General features: G+C 42.9%; 1 protein-coding gene across 5 annotated transcripts in view; it reads right to left on the bottom strand.

Annotated features, from left to right (window-relative positions):
• The window catches only part of ELMO1 (engulfment and cell motility 1), a 578,573-nt gene that overhangs the window by 31,565 nt on the left and 524,467 nt on the right, over positions 1 to 22,541 (bottom strand). For all 5 annotated transcript variants that reach the window (XM_007981596.3, XM_007981595.3, XM_073008962.1 and 2 more), the window contains 2 exons: positions 8,597 to 8,760; positions 1,324 to 1,436 (listed from right to left, as the gene is read on the bottom strand). In XM_007981596.3, the coding sequence (XP_007979787.1) occupies positions 1,324 to 1,436; positions 8,597 to 8,760 (277 nt within the window). The remainder of the gene's footprint in view (positions 1 to 1,323; positions 1,437 to 8,596; positions 8,761 to 22,541) is intronic.

Below are 22,541 nucleotides of genomic sequence, written 5' to 3'. Positions count from 1 at the left end.
GGACTTCCCTCTTCCACTGCTCTCACTAATAGGAGGCTTTCTCTGTAACTCAGCCCTTATTATTCTGCCCATTGTCCTCTCCCGAGGCTCAGCCTGAAATTCACTCTAAGAGCTTCTCATCCTCTGAGAAGAAACTGCATTTTCCTTCCTCCAGGAAGTTCTGCCTTCGGAAGTTCCTCAATGTGATGTTTAATGGTAACATGAGAAACACTTCCAATTTACTGAATATGCAGCACAGGACAGTTAAAGTAAATGGCTGGGGGATGAGTTCAGCCGACAAACACAAAATGATTTTTGTCATTAGTGGGTGAGCTCTGTGGCTGAGCAGGGCATCCAGCAGGTTTCAAAATATCTGCCAAAGTTTCTCCTGGGCCATAACTGATGTTCTTAGTATAGTTGCTAATGCCTGTGCTTGCTCCTGCCTCTTCTTCAATCTCTTTGCCTCTTCCCAAATCTTACTTTACAGTTTTATGTTCTGGCTGTTTGCTTCTAGGAGTGTGTGGTATGAAGACTCTAGCTGTGCGATCAGCAGCATGTCAAGAGAGCAAGAAAACAGTCAAGGGTGCTTTACTTGTCCAGGAAAGAAACAGCTAGACATGTTTCCCACCTGTTGAGTCTATAGAGACAATTCAGAAATCTGCCTTGAGAAATTATGTAAGTGATGCTACCCTATCTTAATTCACTGTTACTTATATCCCCATATAAAATAATTCTGTCCTAGAAGAGAAGCAGTGTGGGGGATTTGACAATAAGGGCCATCCATGCTGAAAGCTTCAAGATCAAACCCAACAGTGGGTGCCAGCTCTCCTGCACCAAGGGGAGTCATTAAAAGGAAGGGTCCTGGAGCTGTGGAGTTTGAATCCTTGCTCTTCTGTGACTTTGGGCCAGTTTCTTAGCCCTTTAGTGCCTCCATTTTCTAATCTGTAAACTGGGCATAATCCTAGTAGTTACTTCCTAGGGTTATGGTGAGGATAAAATGCATGATAAAGTAATGCATTATAATAGGTATCGGCCAGAACATAGATCTGGAAGTCAGAAGACTAGAGTTTCAGAAGCACCTGGCACATGGTAGGCTCATATACATGCCAGCTATTGTTGACACCACCACTAGCAGTTTTGTGGCACTAAATGGCAAAGAATGGCTCTTCATTTCTGTGGCTCTTCGGGTGTGCATGGGAAGCAGAAATGACCTGGACTGCTATTCCTGTCCTGAGTACAATGCTGCATGGCCTACCCTTAAACTAACACCACACCCCTGTGATGCTCCAGGGAGCAGGCCACTGTTTACCCTGTCCAAGTTTGGAGTGTCCCCAGAAACAATACCTTGCCTCCGCCGGGCGTTGAGTTTCCTAAAGCAGGTCCCTTCCACGAGGCGGTTCAGGCGTTGCTGTTTGATCAGCTCTAAGATTTCTGGCTGAATCTTCTCCTTTAGTTCCCTGTTAGAGGAAAAACACATTCCACAGCATGCCTTGAGAAACAGAGTGTGGCTTGGTGGGCATCATGGGCAGATGGGCAGGGGAGAACAAGTGCATCTTTTCATGACCATCTAAGACCTCCAACTTGGCGCTTTAGAGAAGTGTTTATTAAGAGTCAGTGGCCAGGGGCATAAGTACAACACCACAATAGATTCTGGGACATTTACAGAATTCCACAAAGCACCAGTCCCTTTAGTGATGTTTTTCCGGAGCTAAGTGTCCTGAGAAATTTCTTCTTTTATTTTACAAAGGCACAGATATAAACTTACACAAAAATCCATTCAGCACTGCTAAGACAATCAATCCTTGGTCAACTTTTTTTCCCCTGTACCAGGTAAACTCTGAGACTGTATTTGTGATCTGATTAAACAGGCATATTAGGCAACCACACGATTACTATTCCACAGCAAACACTGTATAGTGAGCAAACCATAGCACCACTTTTGCTTCCAATTCCATCATTCACAAATGGGGACAACACTGTCCCAGATTCTAGCCCACAGAGACTGAGATAATCATGGGATAAATGAAAGATTATTTGCATCTTGTCTCAGGCTAATGCAATATAATTTAGTTTGAGATCCATTATGCTGCAAAGATATCATGATAGAGTGAAATGGTTTTCAGTTTTTTTTTAGAGCAGAAATTTTTATCACAGGAAATTTTACATAGCACCTTAGCATTTGAGTCTAGTAAAGTCAAAACTATTCTAGTTGAAGCTGGACAGAGAGACCCAGAGCCCATTCTTCATAGCAGTGTTCTAAGAAGCATTGGCCAGAACATAGATCTACAAGTCAGAAGACTAGAGCGTCAGTCTAGGCTCTGCCCCCATGACTAGCATTTCACGTAGCTCATCTAAGTCTCAGTTTCTTCATCTATAAAATGGGAATAAGAATCTTTCCTGCTGTGACTCCCAAATGAGACAGAGTACAAGTCTTTATTAAGCACTGAGCAGGAATGTAAGGCACAACTGAATTTGCTTTGGTGACATTCTCTCCTTTCCTCAAGCCAAACAGTTCATAGGCCTATATTACCCTGTAGCCAAGGCTCACACATTCATCAGCTTCCACCTTAACTCTGGACCAGCCCTGACGCTGAACTGCCAGCAACCTGTTCTCACATGGTGCTCCATTCCAAGGTGAGAAAGGGACTCATGCTTGTTGGGCACATACTATGAGCCGGGTAGTGCAATATGCAGTTTTAGCTCATTTAATCTTCCTTCCCTCCTTCCTGAAAATAACAGCTTTTGGGGAAGGTATTAATTTCATCATTCCCATCTTACAGAAGGGGAAGCAACTCACGGAGGTTACGTGTAGAATATGGGCACAGACTTAGGTTTTCCTTGTGCAAACTGCTTTGATTTACTCATCAGAAAAAAGAAAAAAAGTTACATAAAAGGATAAGGCCATCTAACAGGGCATTCTAGTACTCCATTAACACATTTTTTTGAGGCTTAAGTGCCCTCAAACATTCTCTCATTTGATACTGTTGCAACTGAACATCTATAAAGCATAATATGGAAATTCAGTCCTAATAATAGTTTGGGACATTTGTAAAGTCTTCCCTGTGTAGGTCTCTTAGGGTCTCATTTCAGACTTTCAGATCACTAAACTATTTATTATCAGCGCTTAGCTCTTCTAAAATGGACTCAGTAAATCGCAGCTTTGATGAACCCTGCACTGAGTGGAAAAGAAATTTGGTATCTGCCAGGGAATTGCACACAGCAATAAATCACTGCTCCCAACTTCCAAGTCCAGGTGACCGGGTGCAGACAAAGACATGGTACCAGAGGATGGAGAAAATCTGGGAGAAAAAGTTTTGGAATTTCACCAATTCTTAGGTTATAGATATATACATTTAAATAATAGTTTCACTAGGCCAGGGTTGAGTTATTAAAATGGAGCGGAGGATGCAGTGATGAAGACCAAGACAAGGAAACAATTGAAGGAATTCTGAGTAATCTTAATTGATGCTTTATGACTTTTTCGTGTAAGACCCAGAGGTGCCTGCCACAACACATTTCATCATGGAACCATATTGTGAGGATGCACTATCAGAATAAGAGAATCTGCTGCTACAAGAATTACTTTTTTTTTGTTATAAGCCCACAAGGACTCCAAAATGTGACCAGGCAATGAAGGAAACGAGATAGCTCTTTCCTTCTATTGCACTACCTGGCTCATAGGAGGTGCCCACCAGCTCTTTCTTTATCGAAGCAATTTCTTCTTTCCTGGCAAATGGACTCAGTAGCCGTAGAATTCACACACGTTAAGAAAACATAAGTAAGCCCTACAGTATGTTTCTGTGGCTGATATCTGCCCTCTAGGGTAAGCCAGGTAATAACCTCATGGGCTACAACTGGGTTTTGAAATTCTGAGCTTGGGGTCAATCAGGCCAGAGCTATGGGTTTACTAGCTTTGCTTTGATAAATATCTTTCTCATTCTATCCAAAGGCCTTGCCAATAAATAAAAGGAAGAAGATTAAAGGAGAGAGGATTTAAAGAGTGTGTGAAGAGCAATTCAAAGTCTAGCACTGTTTCTGGAAAACAATTTCAAGTTCAGGTCCAGTAAGGCCACTGCCATACACAGAAGGCAGACAGCACCATTAGACTGGTGAGATTCCTTCTTTGACTTGGGGTCTGCCCTACTGAGCAACTACCCACTGTCCATCTCTCTGCTGAACCCCAAGCTCAGCTGTCTGACTGTCTAATTGGACATCTCGTAGCTTCATATATCCAAAGCCGAACTTCTGATCCCCTGCTCCACTTGGTCTGTCCTTTAGTTGTTAAGGCCCAAAACCAGGAGTTCATCCTTGACTTCTCTCTTTCTCTTACATCCCTAGATATTTCCTAATCAATCAGGAAATATCTTTGTCCCTTCTCTTCAAAATGGATCTCATTTTCAGTACCCTATAATCATTTCTCATCACCTCTTGATTGGGTTATTAAAATAACTTTCTCATTGATTTCCCTGCTTCCAAAAACTTGCTTTCTTAGAGTCTATTTCCAATACAGTATTAGAGAGATTATTTAAACACCTAAGTCACATCACATCATTCCTTTGCTCAAAACCCTCCAATGGCTCCCCAACAAGGCCTTGTGTAATGGAGCTCCCTGCACCTTTCTGGCCTCACCTTCCATTGCTCTCTCCGCCTCAGTTATTTTGCTCCAGCCACACTGGCCTCCTCTTTATTCACTAAACACCCAGACTTCTCCAACCTCAGGGCCTTTGCCCTGGTGGTTCTCTCTGCCTGGAATGCCCTTCTCCCAAACACCCACATGGCCTGCTCCCTTAGTCCCTTGCAAGTCTGTACTCAATTGGCACCATCCTAATTAGAGAGAGCTACTCTAACCAACATATTTAAAACTGCACTCTATTTCCCTTATCTTGCTTTGTGCCTCCACTGCATGTATCTCCTCTTAACACGCTATCATCTTATTCACCGTGTGTATTGCCTTTTTTCTCCCTACTAAAATATAATCACTGTGGGGGCAAGAAATAGGTCTGTTCTCTTCACTGCTGAATTGCCAACACATAGAATAGCGTCTGGCACGTGGCAGGTGCTCATTAGATATTTGTCAGCTGTCCGAACGCTGAACATTGTATAACTGACCAGACTGTCTCCCTTGCATTGGTTATGAGAAAGCTCTGAGTGAAGCATGTGGTACATCTTTAGCGAGGATGCAGGTTTGCAGGGTAGGCATCAGCTTTATTCCTGGCTTTGTTTGTTTTTGCTTTTCTTTCCCACTGATTTCTGTTGTACTTTCTAAGACAAGGGAGAGGCATATATTAATACAAATACACGCACAGTGTCAGTTTTATCATTTACATATCAACAGTATCACAACTTGTTAAATTCTGATTACAGGCTAGTAAGACAGAACATTTCTTCAAGTGAATATTAAGGCCCGGGCATATGATAAGTGCTTTTCATGCATTACTTTGTCAAATCCTTATGACAATCCAATGATGTAGACACTTTGACACTTCTGATATCTTCATTTTTTGAGATGAGGAAAGCAGGCTTAGAATGGATTACATAACTTGCTTACAGAGCCACATTTGTAAATGACCCCAGGTCAGTCTGATAGCAAACTGGGTTGAAGTTTTACACATTTTGCTTCACTGCTTTCACTGATGTTTGTCCTTGCATCTCCCCTTCCTCTCCAACATAGTGTTAAATGATCCATTTTTGGACTATTCAAACTTTATAACCATTAACTCCGATTAATTGTGTGGATGGACTTATCTTCCTTGGAAAGTTGCACTAAATAAGACATAACAAATACCTCCTCTTTGGAACAATTAGTCAAGAGCTAAGAAATAAAACAGAGCTTCGTCAACCCACTGAATATATATTCCCCAAAATATTTATTCACATGGAGTTTACATTTTTCTTCTCAGGAAACATAACCATTTTATAACAACAGGGTGTATTAACAGCTCAAGTGGTCTGCATGGAGCTGAGGTTTGCCACCATGCTGTGTGTGGCATACACAGAGGCAGCAGGCAGCCTGATGGCCAGTGGGATTCCCCACTGGTGGTCAGGCCCCAGCCAAGTTGCTGTCCCTGTCTGCAAAATGAAAAGCTTGAACTGGATGGCCTTAAGGGTGATTTTCAGCTCAAAAATCCCAATATCCTAACCCTCAAGCTTGGGTTAGATCCATCTCCTCTGTGCTCTTCGTGTAACTCAGCACTGAGCCCAGTCTATAGTAAATCCGCCACCCCTAATCCTAGCCGGTGACAGAAGGAGACCAAGTGTCCCTGGGTCTCTGCCTGCCTCCAGCACCTTGGGCAGGGCCTGGCATGTAGGAGTTGTTTAATATATGTTTGTGAAATGAACAAATGAATGAAAACAAGCATACATGGTCTACTCCTCTATTCCTTTCTCTTAGGTGACTTGGGTTTATTGTGTGAGCCATTTTGGCAGAAGTTAGACTTCATGTAACCCCATAATGAATTCCTGTCTACTAGATCACTCTAATAGGCAAAACATACCGCAGCTACCCTCTGCCGGTTTCAGAGGTTGGGGTAAATATCAAACTGGTCCCTGGCCCTCCTGCTTAAATGCTGTGGCTCCTAACCACTCTCTGTGACTTTGCTGCAGCTATACATATCAAGGCCTCCAGTGGGCCATGGTACTTCTCGGTCCATGGCCGAGGGATGATGCAAAAGCTACATCCATGCAGAAGATCCCCTTCATATTTGGATTGTTTCAAAGATAAGAGCATCTTATAATACAAGGGGAAAGAAACTTCAGAATGTCACAGGCAAAGTCTTAGGAAGTGAAGCTATAAAGCCAAAGTAGGAGTAAAATGTTTGCACTTGCCATGAGGTTAACATTCTTAACTTGAAAAAAGTCAAGGTCAAACATAATTCATCAAATGTAATTCAGAGTCACTTGCCTTTAACGGAAGTGATTCCGCAAGTCTCCCTTCAGGTTTTAAGATTTATTATCAAAAGCATAATAAAGTGTCCTATGTTTATACATCTGCTGAAACATGTTATGAAATCCAGTACACTGTAGGCCCTGGGATAGGGCAAGGAGCCATTGTCCCTCTTTGCAGGTGAGAAACTGCATCTCTGAGGAGCCAGTCACTCATCCAAAGTGCATCCTGCTTGGTGTTTCTAGCTGTTACCGTCTTCTGGCTGAGGACCAATGCAAAACCCCAGCAGTACCTCTTGTCAAGGCTAGCTGATGCTTATGCAGGTATGACTTAGGTTTTGCAATGATGAAACCAAAGCACCTTGGAAGCATTTTCCCTCCCCAGCTGACTGACTTCATGCCAACTAGTCTGCAGGGTTCTACTCCACAGTTTCTAACAGTGCTTCTTAAGATTGGAAAACAAATGCACAGATGTTACTGCTTAGCTATTGTCCTTTTAGACATGTGCACTTTTTAAACCTCATTTCAGTCTCTCACATTGCAAAGAAGCTTGGGCAGGGCAAACAAAATATTAGCTGAGGGGCCAGTAGACTTGAGGCTCAGTCCTGGCTCCTCCACTTGTTAGCATGGTGCTCACCCCTCCAGACTAGCATTTGCATAGGAATAAGACCTGCCTATCCTAGCCTTTGCATGGGAGTAAGGCCTGCCCATCTCACAGGGATGTGAAGAAATGAAATAGCATGAAGGGTGCTTTACAAATTGCCAAGCATTAGAAGTGTCAAATACTGGAGGTCAACAAACAAAAAGGGAAAGAATCAGAAACAGAAAGAGAGCATGTGTGCATGGTAGGGGAGTACAGCCTTCAGAATTAAAACTATGTGACAAGTTGGCTTCATGCAAAAGCTCAGAAGAAGCTGTGTCCAGTCTTCTGAGGACAAAATGAGAATAAATATCAAACACATATGCCTTTCCCTATTTTTTTCCTCTTTAAAATTGACCCAGCTCTTAGAACAGGACAAAGGAAGGGAAACAGAGCAGTTCTAAGAAAAGATGAAGCAAGCAAAATACCCTTCATGTGTGAGTTCAGAACATTTTAAAGATTGGAATACATGAAATTTTGCAATGCTTGCAAGTGGCGTTTCTTGCAAAGTCCTGTGAAGGGGGGCATGCTGCCTCCCCACTGTAGGACTGTAGGTTCATAGTCATGAAGGCCATATAGCATGCTGCGATGCCAACCAGTGCCAACAGGGCAAAGAGGAGGTAGTTCACTCTCTTCCTCTCAAGCTCTCACTCCCACTCATTTGGACTCATGCTACTTTCATTTTCATATTGCTTTACCTATGGATGGGCCTCACTCTGGCTGGCTCGGAAGGTCTTGCTATTCAAAGGGCACCCGCATGAAATATAGTTTTACTGGACAAAGGGAAAAAAAATTGTTCCAAGTGTTGGAAAAGGTCCAAACTTTTAAGCTACAAATCCCTGGAAGACTTGTCACTAACGGGGCCAGTTCCTGGTTTAGATCCATTCTTCCAGCACCTGGCCCACTCCACTCAGCCCAGCCCTTCCTCAAGGAGCTGCTGAGACTCCCCTAATTAAATAAGAGATCCCTCGGAATGTCTTCTGCTGACCTTCCCTGAGGAGCTCACGACACAGCCCAGCTTCGTGATAGGCGATCATTCGAGAAATAGTGGGTTAGAGTCTTTTGGGAGACAGAGGTCAATACGGGGTAACTTACAAAATCGGGCGGGACTGGAAATCTTCCTGGTTCATCCTCTCGGACTGGCGGATTTTCAGGATCTCAGTGTAGCTCAGGTTCTGCAGTTTGCTCTTGAACTGGTCCAGGGAGCTAGGCTTGGTTGTAAGTGCTCTCATAACCTGCTCCTTCACCACCTGCATTACCTGCAGATGAAAGGAAAACCATCATTTTCCTGGGGGCTGAACTTTCCCGTTCAGGAAAGCCTTTCCGAGTTAAGGGCTCCCTGCTTCCCTGGTGCCCTCTGCATGCATGCTCAATATGAACCTTGAGTGTGCTTTTCCAAAAGAGTAAACTTCCATCATGCCCATCTTTCATTTTCTCTTGTATTGCCGGAACACAAGAAAGGAAATGGACTGATAACAGGGAACTGGTGGGGTGGGGAAGCTCGGGGTGGGAGGTGGACTCCACTTGCTTGACATATTATGTGACTGCTGCTGACTCAACATTGTAAACAATGCCAACTCAAGAGTCAGGAATGAACGAAGGCCAAGCAGCAGCTAGAGCCCTGCATAGTAATTATTTTCTTCCAGGAGAAAATCACTGAGATACAATTAACTGTGGAAGTTTGGTTGGCGCTGCTTCAAATGAATGTGAACAGATACTCACACCCCGCTCTCCCAGACTGCTTTCCCCATGTAGTTAGGGCCTGAGTGTTCATACTAATTATGCATTTGGAAATGTACATGTGGTATTGCCTCTTTGAGCCAGGCGCTAAAAAAAGAGGTTTATTAAATTAGAACAGACATATCCCACTGGAAGCTTCAAGAAAAAAGAAGAATATGGTAATTTTCTGCCTCAGGACAGGGCTAGCCCACAAGGAGGCAATTAACCACTGCCTCTATTAATGTGGGTTCATCTTTATCAGGATGCATACAGCAGGAAAAGACCAGAAAAAACACAGAAGCATCTCAGAGTGGAATCTTGCTGCTGCTTTTTTCACCCTCCATTACAGATGATAGCAACAAGTGATACCATTTATAGGAATCTATGTGCCAGATGCTATGGTAGGTGCTTTATCTATGTTTTCTTTCTTTAGCCACTCAAATCTATGAGGTAGATATTACCATCAATTCCACTTTACATATGAAGAAACTGAGGCTTTGAAACCTTAAGAAACTTCAAAATCATACCATTGGTCATTAAGTGGCTGAGCTGGGATTGGATATCAGGATTGTAAACACCCGACTATGCTGCCACCCATGCCACCATTCTTCGTGTCATTTGGGAACTTAAAAATAAGGCAAACGACAGATGCACCCCTGCTATATGTTGAATTCTGTGCTAGGCAGTTTGCTCTTTATCACCTTATTTAATCCTCCCTCCAATACAGTGGAGGTGCCATTACCACTATGTAAAAGAAAAGGAAACTGACTGAGAAAGGATTGATGACTTGCCCCAAATCACACATATGTAGTTGAATCCTAGGATCCCAAGCAACCCAAGAGGATGGATTTGGCATAGACTAGATGTTGAACAAATACGCATATGATGTATTTCTTGCCTTCTATGAACTAATGGTCTCAGAAAGGTGGACATGGCCAAGGATCATTACAGTAGAAGTGCAGAAACGATAGAGATGACAGGCTGATGGACTTTGTTGGCAGGTGGATAGGCTTTTCATTGAAGACATTTCATGGGAAGGGAAATAAATGAATAATCTGGAACACCACTGTGTATCAGCTGCTTTGAACCTGGGTTGCATCTGAATTGGAATTAGTTGCATAAGCATTGTTTCATGCCCCCAGCATAATGTCATACAGGCAAATTTCCAGTTGATCTGTCACCAGATCTGTTTTTTTTTTTTTTTAACTTAGGCAAAATGCCAAATTTGGAGTGCTTGACAAATTTGGAAATTGTGACCGTCTAACATCATGTGGCAAAAATGATTAAATTTGGTCAAAGTTGAGCTATAATGCTTTGCTGTATCATGTGAGGGGCACCATAGGGGGTGCTGCTTTGCCCACTTAGAGAGACTCAGAATTGAGCCAAGGAGATCATTACTGTTTGCCAATGATATCTGGCTTTCTTGTGGGAGGTTGGACATGATGAGAGACAAAGATATAGTGATAAGAATACCAAAAATGAAGATATGATTTTCAAACAGAATCAGGTTAAAGCTAAGAGTTTTAGAGCGATCTCCACTCCCCTCCTTTTACAGATGAAGAAGGTGATTCCCTCATGTCATGTGTTTCTTAAGGGGATGTCACAGAGATAATGGTGATTACACATCTGCCTAGACACAGCAATGAGCCAAAGTGGTCACGTGACCTGAGCTGACCAATCAGCATCCTTCCCCAGACTTTTCTGCCTCAGACTTTTCTGTCTTGAGGTAGACCCGAAGCATGCTCTCTTTCCCCCAAATTGAGAACTGTAAGACTATGTCCCTTCATATTTAGGAAAGGGGAAGATAATGAGACTAATGCCAGTAGAAGCACACAGAAGACAATAGATATGTGTGTGTGTGTGTGTGTGTGAGAGAGAGAGAGAGTGTTAATAGTTAAGCCTTGTTCAACTGTAAAGGTAATTCAAGTCCTGCATTTGGTTGTTTGGTTACAAGAGCTTTTTTTTTTTTTTTTTGGAAGAGGGCTTGGATGATGGCTTGACTGTTCCTGTCACTTGCAACCAAAGAATCCCAACAAATACATACAGTGATGTCCAAGAGGAGGACCAGCTGTGGGGCTGAGATTGTCCAGGGAAAGGGAGGAGTAGGAGAGGGAAGCTGAGTAGAAATAGCCAAGTTAATTCAACAAGTGACTTTTAAAAATCGCCTGCATTTACAGGCTCATGGGTGCACCTCCGCATGGAAATCATGATGATCCCTTACGGAATGTGGGGAACTCTTTAACTCCTACTTATAGATTATGCTTAAAATCCACTCCTAGAGCCCCATTCCTCTAGCTTAAGACTTTGATCCTTGCTAGATGCAAGAATACATAAATAGAATAATCCTTTGAATTTTCCCCAAATCACTTATACTTCAGTTTGAAGAAAGTATAGAACTTTTCCTAAGACTAGGTTGATAGGGAGAAGGAAAAAGCAGGCACCTGGTCCCAGAGGAAGGGATGTAAGCAGTGGGTATAAAGCACAGGACAGAGGTTGGTGGAGTGAAAGACTAGCTTCACCTACTTCACTTCACAGTTTTGTTGGCACCAGCCCTGAGAAGTTCTATGGTCACTCTGCATGTCAAGGAAAATAATCTCAGTGAAAGGTATCATTAATTTTTTTAAGAAGACAAAAGAGTTACATAAGTCAAACTTTCCTCTGCGCCTTTGCAATTTAGCTACAAGGTTTACAACTGATAGCTTTATGTCTCTGTTAATGTTTCACATGTGCAAGACATTCACAAATCAAGACATTCACAACCACCATCCTTAACTCTATCTTCCTTAGAAAACATCACACCTTTTACTATTTGTTTGAAAAACCCACAGACGGTGTTGTGGAGGCATCAGAAAATCAATGGAATTAAGCTTTTAGTTATAGTACGTGCTTTGCCACAGACATCAAAGAAAGTACGCTCTTAGAATCTGCATTTGCTGTTGGTATTGCCCCCTCATTCAATCGATGTCTGGACCCTGTCAGTGGTGTGTTTCTGGAGTCTTCTTAGCCCATATTCTCTGTAATAATGTTACAAATTACAAAAAAAGTGAGAGTCCCACAAGACATTTGTACTTCAAATTGAGAAATCCTTTTGGCTCCTTGGAAGACCGGGTTAAAGGTACGCGCATAGGAGGTTCCTAAATGGAATCAAGCATTCTGGCAAAGTCCACCTATGTCCCTGCTCTCATTGTTGGGCATGTAAATGTGCTCCTGTGTTTTATCACAAGACCTACTGAGTCTACATGTGCTCCTCATCCAATCAGTTCTCCCATCCTGCCTTTAATCCACAAGCTTCATCCAGCATCATTTATCCATTTTTTTCAACAAATGTTTTGTGAGCACCTACTCAGTGCAAGGAATGATGAGACACTGCAGGCCTTGCGCCGGATGAGCTCTCAGCCTGGGACAGTGGGAAGACATATACTTGCCTCACCCAAGGGAAGACGTGATGTCACAGGGGAGCAAGGGGTCAGGTGTTCACTCCACGAACACTTATGGAGGCCCTCCCAAAGGGCTGAGGGCATAGCACCAGGACTTTAGCTGGGGCTGGTGGAAAGGTCACATGCAAACAGGCTGAGGTGCAGGGGAGGGGCCATTCTTGGTGACAGCAGCAGCCTGAGTGAAGTCTTGGAGGGGGAAGGAGAACATAGCCGTGGGTTGGGAAGAGTGTTCGGCAGTTTTGTTTAGTTGGAAAAATCAGGTGGAGCTGCAAGCTGTGGTTGAAAAGCAAGCTGGGTCAGATGGGGGATGGCTTTGATGGCTAAAATGAAAAATTTGGATTTTTTTTTTTTTTGTTTCTGTAACTAAGGATATGTCACCAGAGGACTTTGGGGGTCTGTGAAGGAATTTGATAATATAAAGTATGTTGGAACGCTTACAAAGAAGTCATTATTTCTGCTCTAGTTGGGGTAAGGAGGGGATGTTACAGAAGTCTCCATGGCTGAGACAATATTTTGCTTGGAGGATGAATGGGAGTTATTCAGGTGAAGAAGAGGGAGAAGGGAATTCTAAGCAGAAGGACCAGCATGAGCAAAGGCAAGGAGGTAGGACGTACATGCTTCAAGCATGGAAGAAAACATGCTTTTGGAGTCTACATTAGTAGCTTTTGGCAAACAGACAGGTACTAGCTGCAGTATGGCTTCTCAGCCTTTAGAACCCAACACGTGATTTTGAATCCAGCATGCATGTTTCCTGGGGCTTTGACCTTCCTCAAGACACTCAATCTCTCTCAGACTCATTTTTACTATCTTTATTCATTTTTTTTTTTTTTTACCACTCCTAAACTAGGAGTACTAATCATTTAGAATTCAAACAGTTGTAAACTGGATAATGCCCCACATCCTTTACGGTACATACTGGATATCTAGCAAATGTAAGTTCCTCTTCCTAAGCCTTAGTTTGCTCATTGTAGAGTGCTAGTAATAATATGAAATTCACAGCGTTGTGAAATCTAAAGAAAATATTATAGCCAAAGTACCTAATATACTGAAGAGAACATATTAGACACTCAACCAATGTCAGCTCCCTTACAATCCCAGAAGGAATTTACGTATGTAAGAAGCTTCTCCTGTAAAAATATTTTGGACAGGGTATTCCTGGGCCACACATGCATCAGCTGACAACTTGGTAGGAATGCAACTTCCTGGGCCCACCCCAGATTTACTGAATCAGAAATGCTAAGAGTGGCACCCAGCAATCTATGTTAACAGTTCTCTAGGTGATTTTAATGCATGCTCAAGTATGAGAACCACTGATTTTGGCAAACATCCAGCACCCCTTCTGAGTCTTCCATATGGCATCTACATCTTCCAGCGAGTCTTGTCATATCACCAGCAAGCAGTGAAGCTAGTTATTGGTGTACATTTCATGCTGTCTAGATTGTAAGTCCCTGGAGGGCAGGAACTATTTCTTACTTGTATGATGGCCCATACTACTTAATACAATATATTCCAGAGTGTAATATGGTTGGTATGAGCAATGCCAGAGGCTTTTAGGCTCCCACCTTTCATCTGTAGATTGACACAACAAATAAGTCCTTAGCAGATTGATGAGTCTGCCAACAAGGTTTATAAAGCACACTTTCACAAAGCCAAAGAACAAAGCCTGTGGCCGTGGGATGGTGTCTTAGGGCTCCAGAGGTCATTTTGGGCTTCTTTCCAGGGAAAGAGCTGGAAGGCGATAGATCTACAGCCAAGTGAAGGGTTTCTGGAGAAGGTACAATGGTCTATGCTACTGGGCACTGCCACTAACGGGTGGTCAATACTTACAAAAAAAGTACAGTTTACCCCCAATCAGTGGTGTCCATTAAATTGATTTATCTTCACGGTGGAGAAAAGGCTGTCTTAGGAAAAACAGATGCCAACCCAGTCTAGCTAAAAATGACTCATGTGGGGGAGACTTTATTGCTGGACCATTTTTCTTCCCAGGAATGTTCCTTACACACAACAAAAGGACTGAAGGCTCACAACAACCAAAGAATTGGAAAGATTCTGCCTGCAGAGGGGTCTGGGGGAAGAAGACCCTAAGTGCTTATGGGTGGGAAGGATAATTTCCCAGAGGCCAGGGATCGCTTTGGGGGTACACTCTAAGGGTACAATGTGGAGAAATGGCCTTGCCCAGAAAAAGTGTGAGAAGTGAGGGTACAAACTGATGGCTTACCTGGTAGGGACAATTATTGATCCCTCCTTGGCCTACCTCCATATAGAGGTCTTTAAAATTGGGTCAGCTTCTGGAAACTCACAATAGTTTTACTTTATAGTTTTGCCAGATCAGGGAGTGGAGTACCTAGGCCAGGCCATGCATGCAGGACACTTTGCTGAGTGGTGTCATGCATATTAAAACGAAGGAGAGAGAAAATAAAGGTGCTGTCTGTGTTCAAAGAGTAGCTTAGACAGGGGTAAGACAGGCTTAGACAGGGGTTAGCAAACTTCTGTTAAGGGCAGATAGTAGTATCTTAGTCTTTGTGAGCCATATAGTGTCTGCTGCAATTACTCAACTCTACCATGGCAACTTATATAATGACAGACAATATGTCAATGAATGGGCATGGCTGTGTTCTAATAAAACTTTACAAAACACAGGTGGTGGGCTGGATTTGGCCTGCAACAGTAGCTTGCCAATGCCTACTGTAAAATAAAAACAACACCTGGCTTTATAGTTAGGCATAAGTCATTTCAAAGTCTGGTTCTGTCACTTACAAGCTGGGCAAATCACTCAACTTCTCTGAACCTTGGTTTTCTTATCTATAAAGTAGGGGTAATAATCTTTAATTAGGATTAAGAGATGTAGAGCATTGTGCCCAATATGTTACGACGTTTCCTCTGAATCACAGTCCTAGACATCTTATCCAAAAAAAATCATCTCCTTGCAGCTTGCAAACAACTTACGAATCTTCACAAGATGACTCTGGGTGTTTTATAATACATGCAGGGTGGTTCAAGATTATATTCAGGACAAATTGAACAGAATTGGTTCCGACAGATTAAAGAGAGGTGTTTTCATCAAACAGTATTCTCAACTCTTGCCTGAATGGTTTCAGGGCTCGGAAGATGCTCTGGCCTGTCCTTGCTCTTTTCTGCCTCACCTCTCACTGTGGTTCCACCACTGCAGTCCCCTGGTGAAGGGCCTCCTCGTCTAGGGTCCTGTGGGGTCAGCCTTAATGTAAATGAAGAGAAACTGCTTTGAAATCACAGCTCAGCAAGTGTGCAACCTCTGGCTCCTCTCAATTTCATCATGTGTCCTCAATTATACCAGATGAATTCGAAACACTTTGTTCATTAATAAATGCAAAAAAGCTTCTCTGAATTTCACAAAGGATGTGTGGTCTAATCTTGGCATCCAGTAATAAGAGAACTCAGCAAGTCATTAACTTCTCCTGCCTCTGTTTCTTCAGTGTGTCTCTAACGGCCCTCTGAGCTCTAAGGTCCTGTGAGCATCTGTCTGAAGGGGTGATGAGACCTAATTTAGAGCCAAAGCCAGTGCTGTGCTTAACGTGGGCAGTGAGGTCCTTGTAAGTCTTCCTCTCTAGGATGGCATTTCACAACCCAACCAACACGAAGCTTATGGTGCATCACATCAAAAACGAAGTTAAGTGCTATGAGAAAAATAATGGTCAACAACAGACTGAAACTTTCTCCATTAGTTTTATTCTTCCTGAGTTATTCTTGAATGCAAACCACTGACAACCCAAGTCTTGTTCTCTGGGTGCCATATACCTGGATTTGTGACCATATGTAACTCTGAGGGTGTCTTTGGTAAGCGATGGCAAGTGATGTATCAGTGATCAAAATAATGAAACTTCTTGAGCTTGGGAACCTGCATGTTGATGAAAGTCAGGAATTTTGCTCTGAGGATCAGAGTTTTCAGGAGTGGTGGGATGTTGACTTTGCCTCTTGAATATCTGTTTCTTCTACTTCATGTCATTCTCACTGACCTCTCCCTGGACCCTTGCCCTTCCTGGTTTACCCAACAACCTTCTTACTTCAACTCTGCCCCTTCCAGCTCCTCCTCACTCCAGCCAGCTGATTTCCAAAATGCAAAGCTGATCATGTCATTCACCTGTTTAAACCCTGCAGGGGCCCAGCATTTCCTCTTGGGTGAAGGCCAGCCTCTCCAATGCATTGCCGTCTACTTTCCCATCTCGTAGAGACGTCCTTACCTGGCCGAGCCCTTGCACCCCACGATCTTGTCTCACTAGGATCCTTTCAGTGCTTGAACTTCACTCCTGTGCCTTCATTCCTGCCCTTCCTCCTACCCATGACTACTATCTTCCTTCTAGCCCCTGCTCATTTGTCAATCCTAGGCCTAGATGTTACCATCCTTGATCATTCTTCCTGACCTGCCACACTTCCCCCAAAGTCAGGGTTCCTGTCCCCATTCTCCCATCACAGCCCCATCATAGCACTGACTGTACCATAATGTAATGACCTGTGCCCTCCTTTATTACTATCTCATCTCCAGAGCCTGCACAGTCCAGTCACAGAGTAATGATTGAGAAAATATCTGTTTAATTTATGAATAATGGGCTCACTAAATGACTACCAGAAAGAAACAACCTCTAAAACCAGTGGTTCTCAACATTCACTGTGTAACAAAATTCACGAGATGTCTATGCCTGGCCTCATCCATCAAGATTCTGACCCTGGAATGGGTTCTGGACACGGGTCATGTTCTGCAAAGCTTTCCAGGGGAGGTGCATACGCAGCTGGGGTGGAGGAACACTGGTCTGAATCAAGAAGCATAAGAAGGTAGGAAGGAGGAATGACTGCACTTCCAGGGAAAAGAGAGAAAGGGCCTGTACCCTTTCATCTGTGCTGCCCAATGTGACTTACAGATGCCAACCAGAGAGCCGAGTCCTCTGCGTGTTACTGCCCACAGTTCTCCTAAAACTTGGTCTTCAACTCCTCCTGACAGCATGGATAGGATTGGTACTCTCATTGGGGACGGTCAGATTGGTGGACAGGGGACTGTGCCTGCTCTCAGCCTGCTTGGGTGGGTCCCTCAGACACCACCTGCTACCTGAGGCCAGACCACTCCCCCTGGGCTACCTCAGTGAGAGGCATGTGGAGGGCCTCAGGCTACCTGGATCAGGCACTGTGTAGGGACCTGCTTTAGCGAGGGCAGCCAATGTCTTTCAAAGTAGCTCATACCTCCTTGGGCAGCAGTGACGGTCAGTGTTCCCAGAATCTCCATCAGAGCTGGGCAGCAATGAGTGCCCACCCTGAGCAGGCAGGCTTGCAGCTGGCAGCGTCCAGGCAGTGCCCGGGGAACCTGAGGACAGGCTGTGATGAAAGTATAAAAGGTGACTTTTCAAATATGCCTCGAGAGCCAAACAGATGGCACTGAAGCAGTTGGGAAGAGAGCTGCTCCCAGTGCTGCTACTGCCTTGCTTGGATTTGCAGCTTCTAATGAAACAAGAATGGATGGCAAGGGATAGCGATGCTCAGGCAGCTTCAAGCATCCTGAGAATCTGGTCATAATCCAAAATGGGAGTGTTAAGGGCCCTGGTGTTAGACCCCTAAATAACCTGTTATGCAATGCCTTACCCTGCAGTTCGGCACAGGTGCTCACTGGGTGTTGCCCCACTCCTAAGACTCAGACACAGGCCATGAATAACTGCCATGTACCTCATGAGAAAGCACTTTAATTTAAGGCTCAAGGCATCTTTATAACTGGTAAAAATAAATAGGTAAACACATTAACCAGAAATTCATCTTAAACTCAATTAGTGCTCAGTTGAAGAACAATGTTTATGTATGCAACATCCTTCTCACTTTCTTTAGCATCTGCAAGGAACTGATGCAAAAGAGGAGACAGAAAAGGTGAAGTTTGGGGTCACCACTTTCTCTTTGCAGCCTGCTCTTGAGACAAGAGATCAAGAGGCAAACAGCCATGTGACAAAGCTGCTTTTCCCCATTTAAATTTAGCCCAAGTGCTGTATTTCATTCAATTTGATTCCCCATTTAAATAGAGAATCAAATTGAAATACAGCACTTGGGCTAAATTTGCTGGTTAGCTAATCGAAGGACCTGGTTGGACAACAGGAAGCTATTTTCACCAGTGTCTAATGGAGCCTGCCTCAGGCAAAGCCCAAGCAAATCACATTAGTGGGTGGCATTTAATCCGCAGCTTTAAATAAACAACATGTCAAGCAAGTCAGTTCAAAACATGTGACCTCGAGGAGACAGGGTGGGGGAAAAGCAGAAAGAAATAGAGTTGGTTTCTTGTAAAGAAGGCTGGAAAACTCTTTCACCAACAGGATTGGGAGAAAATGGCTAGAAATTTTTAATAATCATGCTACTGTTGGTTTTTCTAATGCCTGTTCAAATTTGTCCATACTTCACCAAACATAGGGTGAAAACAAAGCCTTCTACAAATCATTCTGAAGTTACAAGGAATGACTCTCCCATATGGAAGGTCTCCTAAACTACATGGAGTAACTCCTGGGGTGCTGCTCTCTTGCAGCTAAGTTTTGCCTGTACTTGGTGGGGAGGGGATGGTGGATTCACTTCCCTGGGAGCTCCCCAAAATCAGGGGAGGAATTCCATTGAAGAAGTAACTGAGACTAGATGGATTTTTCTTTTCCAAGTTACACCATCATGATGCCAAAACACAAGATTCTAGGAAGGGTTAGCAAATCCTTTCTGTCTTTGTTAATGAATAAATGATATCCACAGGCATTCCTTTCAACATTCAGGGTGTTTACCAACAAATCTGATACTCAATCACTGCCCCTTCTTCACTCAACTCATTGGTAAGGCCTGAAAAGGGGTCAGTGGTCACTGTGATGATCTCTCATCAATGCCTGTGAATAAGCCCCACACACTTAGCTCTACCAGCATGTTTTGCATAAGCTGTTAAATAGTGACAAATGAAATGGGACAACCTGCCCCTCTGGAAAGGAGATTTGTTAAGCTTTTCTTAAGCAGACTGCTCAGGCAAGACCACAGGGGAAATGAGGTAGGAAAAGCAAGGTCTGGTTCCCATAAACCAGCTCTGATCTGCCATCAGGCAGGGCTGGTGAACTCAGAGGAAATCAAAGACGACTCCAGCAAGTCACCCTGCGAGGAGAGTATAATCAACCAAAATGAAACTGTTCATGAACTTGCCTCAACAGACAGACCAGGCAGTGGAAGTGGCCACAAAGCTGAACTTCAGAGCCTACTCGTCAAGATTCTGTGATATATACAAGAAAATGTTATGTTTTCACCCTTTTAGCACAGATCAAACTAACAGTGTCACATTCTAAGTGGCCCATTCTTTGTTGAGAAATTGAAAACACCATTTTAGTTTTCAAATAAATTCAGCTGAGTTATTAATGAAATATTATAAGAATAAATATGTTCTGATTGTCTACATTTTTTCTAATAAGTTGTTGATACCTGGTATTATGTTAGAAGCATTAGAAGTATACTCAGGCCTGTATTCGCTCAGCTAACATTTACCAAGATTAATATGTGCTAATGGCTGGGTGAGGAGGTGCTGGGAGCAGAGAGAATAACCAGACCAGTATCCACCCCTGAGAAACTCAAAAGCACTTAGGTAAGGCCGGGCACAGTGACTCATGCCTGTAATCCTTGCTACTCAGGAGGCTGGGGTGGGAGGATCGTTTGAGCCCAAGAGTTGGAGGCTGCAGTGAACTATGATGGTACCACTGCACTCCAGCCTGGGTGACAGTGCAAGACCTCAAAAAAAAAAAAGGCGCTTAGGAGAAAGTTGGTGTGTAAACAAACTATAAGAGTAGATCTCAGTAAGTGCTATTATCAATACAATTTAGGGGCAGGAAAACAAAGTGACTATTATGCACACCACTGTTTTTTTTGCTCTTAGAAATCTATGTCCATTCTTACCCTATTGCTTTAACAACCATATATCTCAGAGTGCAGTGAAATTATTTATTCACTACTCATCTCCCCAGCAGGACCTTGAGCCCTTTAAAGGAAGAGACCATGCTTCATTTGTATTTTTATGACTACTGAATTTTAAAATCCCTCATATTTGGAAAATGTCCCTTTTGGTACAGAAACTGAAGGTCAACTAGATTGTATTTCTAGACTTATGTGCAAAAAAAAAAAAAAAAATTCTGGCAAGTCTTCATGAAGGCCAGGGATGAATCCCTGTGATCGTTTTAAGCAGAGGGAAAAAGAGGGTTGAGAGAGCAGCAATGATAGATTAACTCTTACTAATACACTGCTGTACCAATGTCCTGCTGTATTTCTCCCAAATGGTTGAAAATTGGGACACCCTCATAAATCCCCAGACCTTTTCTCTTCCATGACTGGTTATTACAGTGTTCTGGGGCAGAAGAGCACTTTCCAAAGTAAAGTAATTGCAAGCCATTTATTATCTTTAAAGGGGAACTTGTCACCCACCACAGCTACAAAACTCAGACAATTAAAACAACCCAGAGTGCCCTGACTCTGCAAAACCTGGACAGTTCCTCAGTCGTGTGAAGTCAATGAGCCCAAGCTAGATCTGAAAAGGTTCTTGTGTTTCTTCACTCCATCCCTCTTCCTTTCTGCTCCTCTGTTCTACCTCTCACAGCTGTGAAGCCAGCTATTGTAATGGTTTCCAGAAATCTGCTGGGTCTGCCATGCTCTCACCCAAATGCAGTCCCTTTCCTTACTGATGAGTCCTTTGGAGGACACAGAATAGACAATTATGTGGCACATATCTCACCACTCCTCTCTCCCATGCCAATGGCAGACATCACTAATCTATCATGGCACTTCTTTTTTCTGCTGAACCTGGACTCTGTCTGCAAGTAGCCACCACCAGTCCACTAAATTTGGCATTCACAGTGGCACCATCCTCCATCTCCTATATTGGTGGGCACTAGTTAATCTTACCTAACACATAGAATGGGTCAATAACTTTCGATCAGATTTTCTTATAAGTCCCAATAATTACTAACTAGACTTCCTTGAGGACTGAACCAAGTGTTTTTCGGGGCCTGAACTTGTGTTCAGTTTTATGTCCTTGTGAAAGTTATTTGATCCAATAGCTAAACAGAATTTCTATATCCCTTCCCATCTTGGCTGCTGAAGTCAATACTAACACCTCTGACAATGATGTGCTGGTTGTCGTGAGGACATGCTTATGGGTCCTAGAGCAGTGCCAAGCACTCAGCTCAGAAGGAGCCTGTTGAATATTTGTTGAATAACTGAAATAGTGAACAAATTCCAGACCTACTGATGTTGAGCACAACCACCTTTTTCCTTCTTTTCAAATTTCAATGATTTTGTAACTAGAAAAAAATTTCTGACTATAATCAATGTGTAAGGAACTTTCTCAGAATTGTAATTTGGGTGAAATTACTGGGGATTTTTTAGAAGTAATGTTTATTTATAAATCAAAAATGTTCTTGCTACTTGTTTATTAAAAACAAAATGATTTCCAAAAGGATATAATTTGTATTAGAATTTGTTATATAGCAAAGCCAATACCATGTTTTGTTATTTTTTTTAAAAGATAATGTGAAAGAAGGGACAAAACAGCATACATCTTGTAAAGTCACAATCAAAGTCAGCTTCAAAAATAAATAACTTTTAAACTACATAGTGTAATGGCAGTTCTCAACTTCTTATTTAAGAAGAGCATACATCTTATGTTGGGCCTCACCATGCATCTCATCCTTGAATTAGAAAACATATGTTTAAAAATTGAAAATGAATTCAATACCCCCCTTTCTCCCACCTAATTAGGCACAGTATCAAGTGAGTCAGGTGCATATAAAGCACCTCCTATCTGCTAGAGGCAACAGAATGCTGACTATTAGCATTTCCTGGGTGTTTACTAAGCACGGGCACAGTGCTCTAAGCTTGGA

This window comes from Chlorocebus sabaeus, chromosome 21, assembly GCF_047675955.1.
Source record: "Chlorocebus sabaeus isolate Y175 chromosome 21, mChlSab1.0.hap1, whole genome shotgun sequence".
NCBI lineage: Eukaryota > Metazoa > Chordata > Mammalia > Primates > Cercopithecidae > Chlorocebus > Chlorocebus sabaeus.
This window is presented reverse-complemented; position numbering and strand designations above follow the sequence as displayed.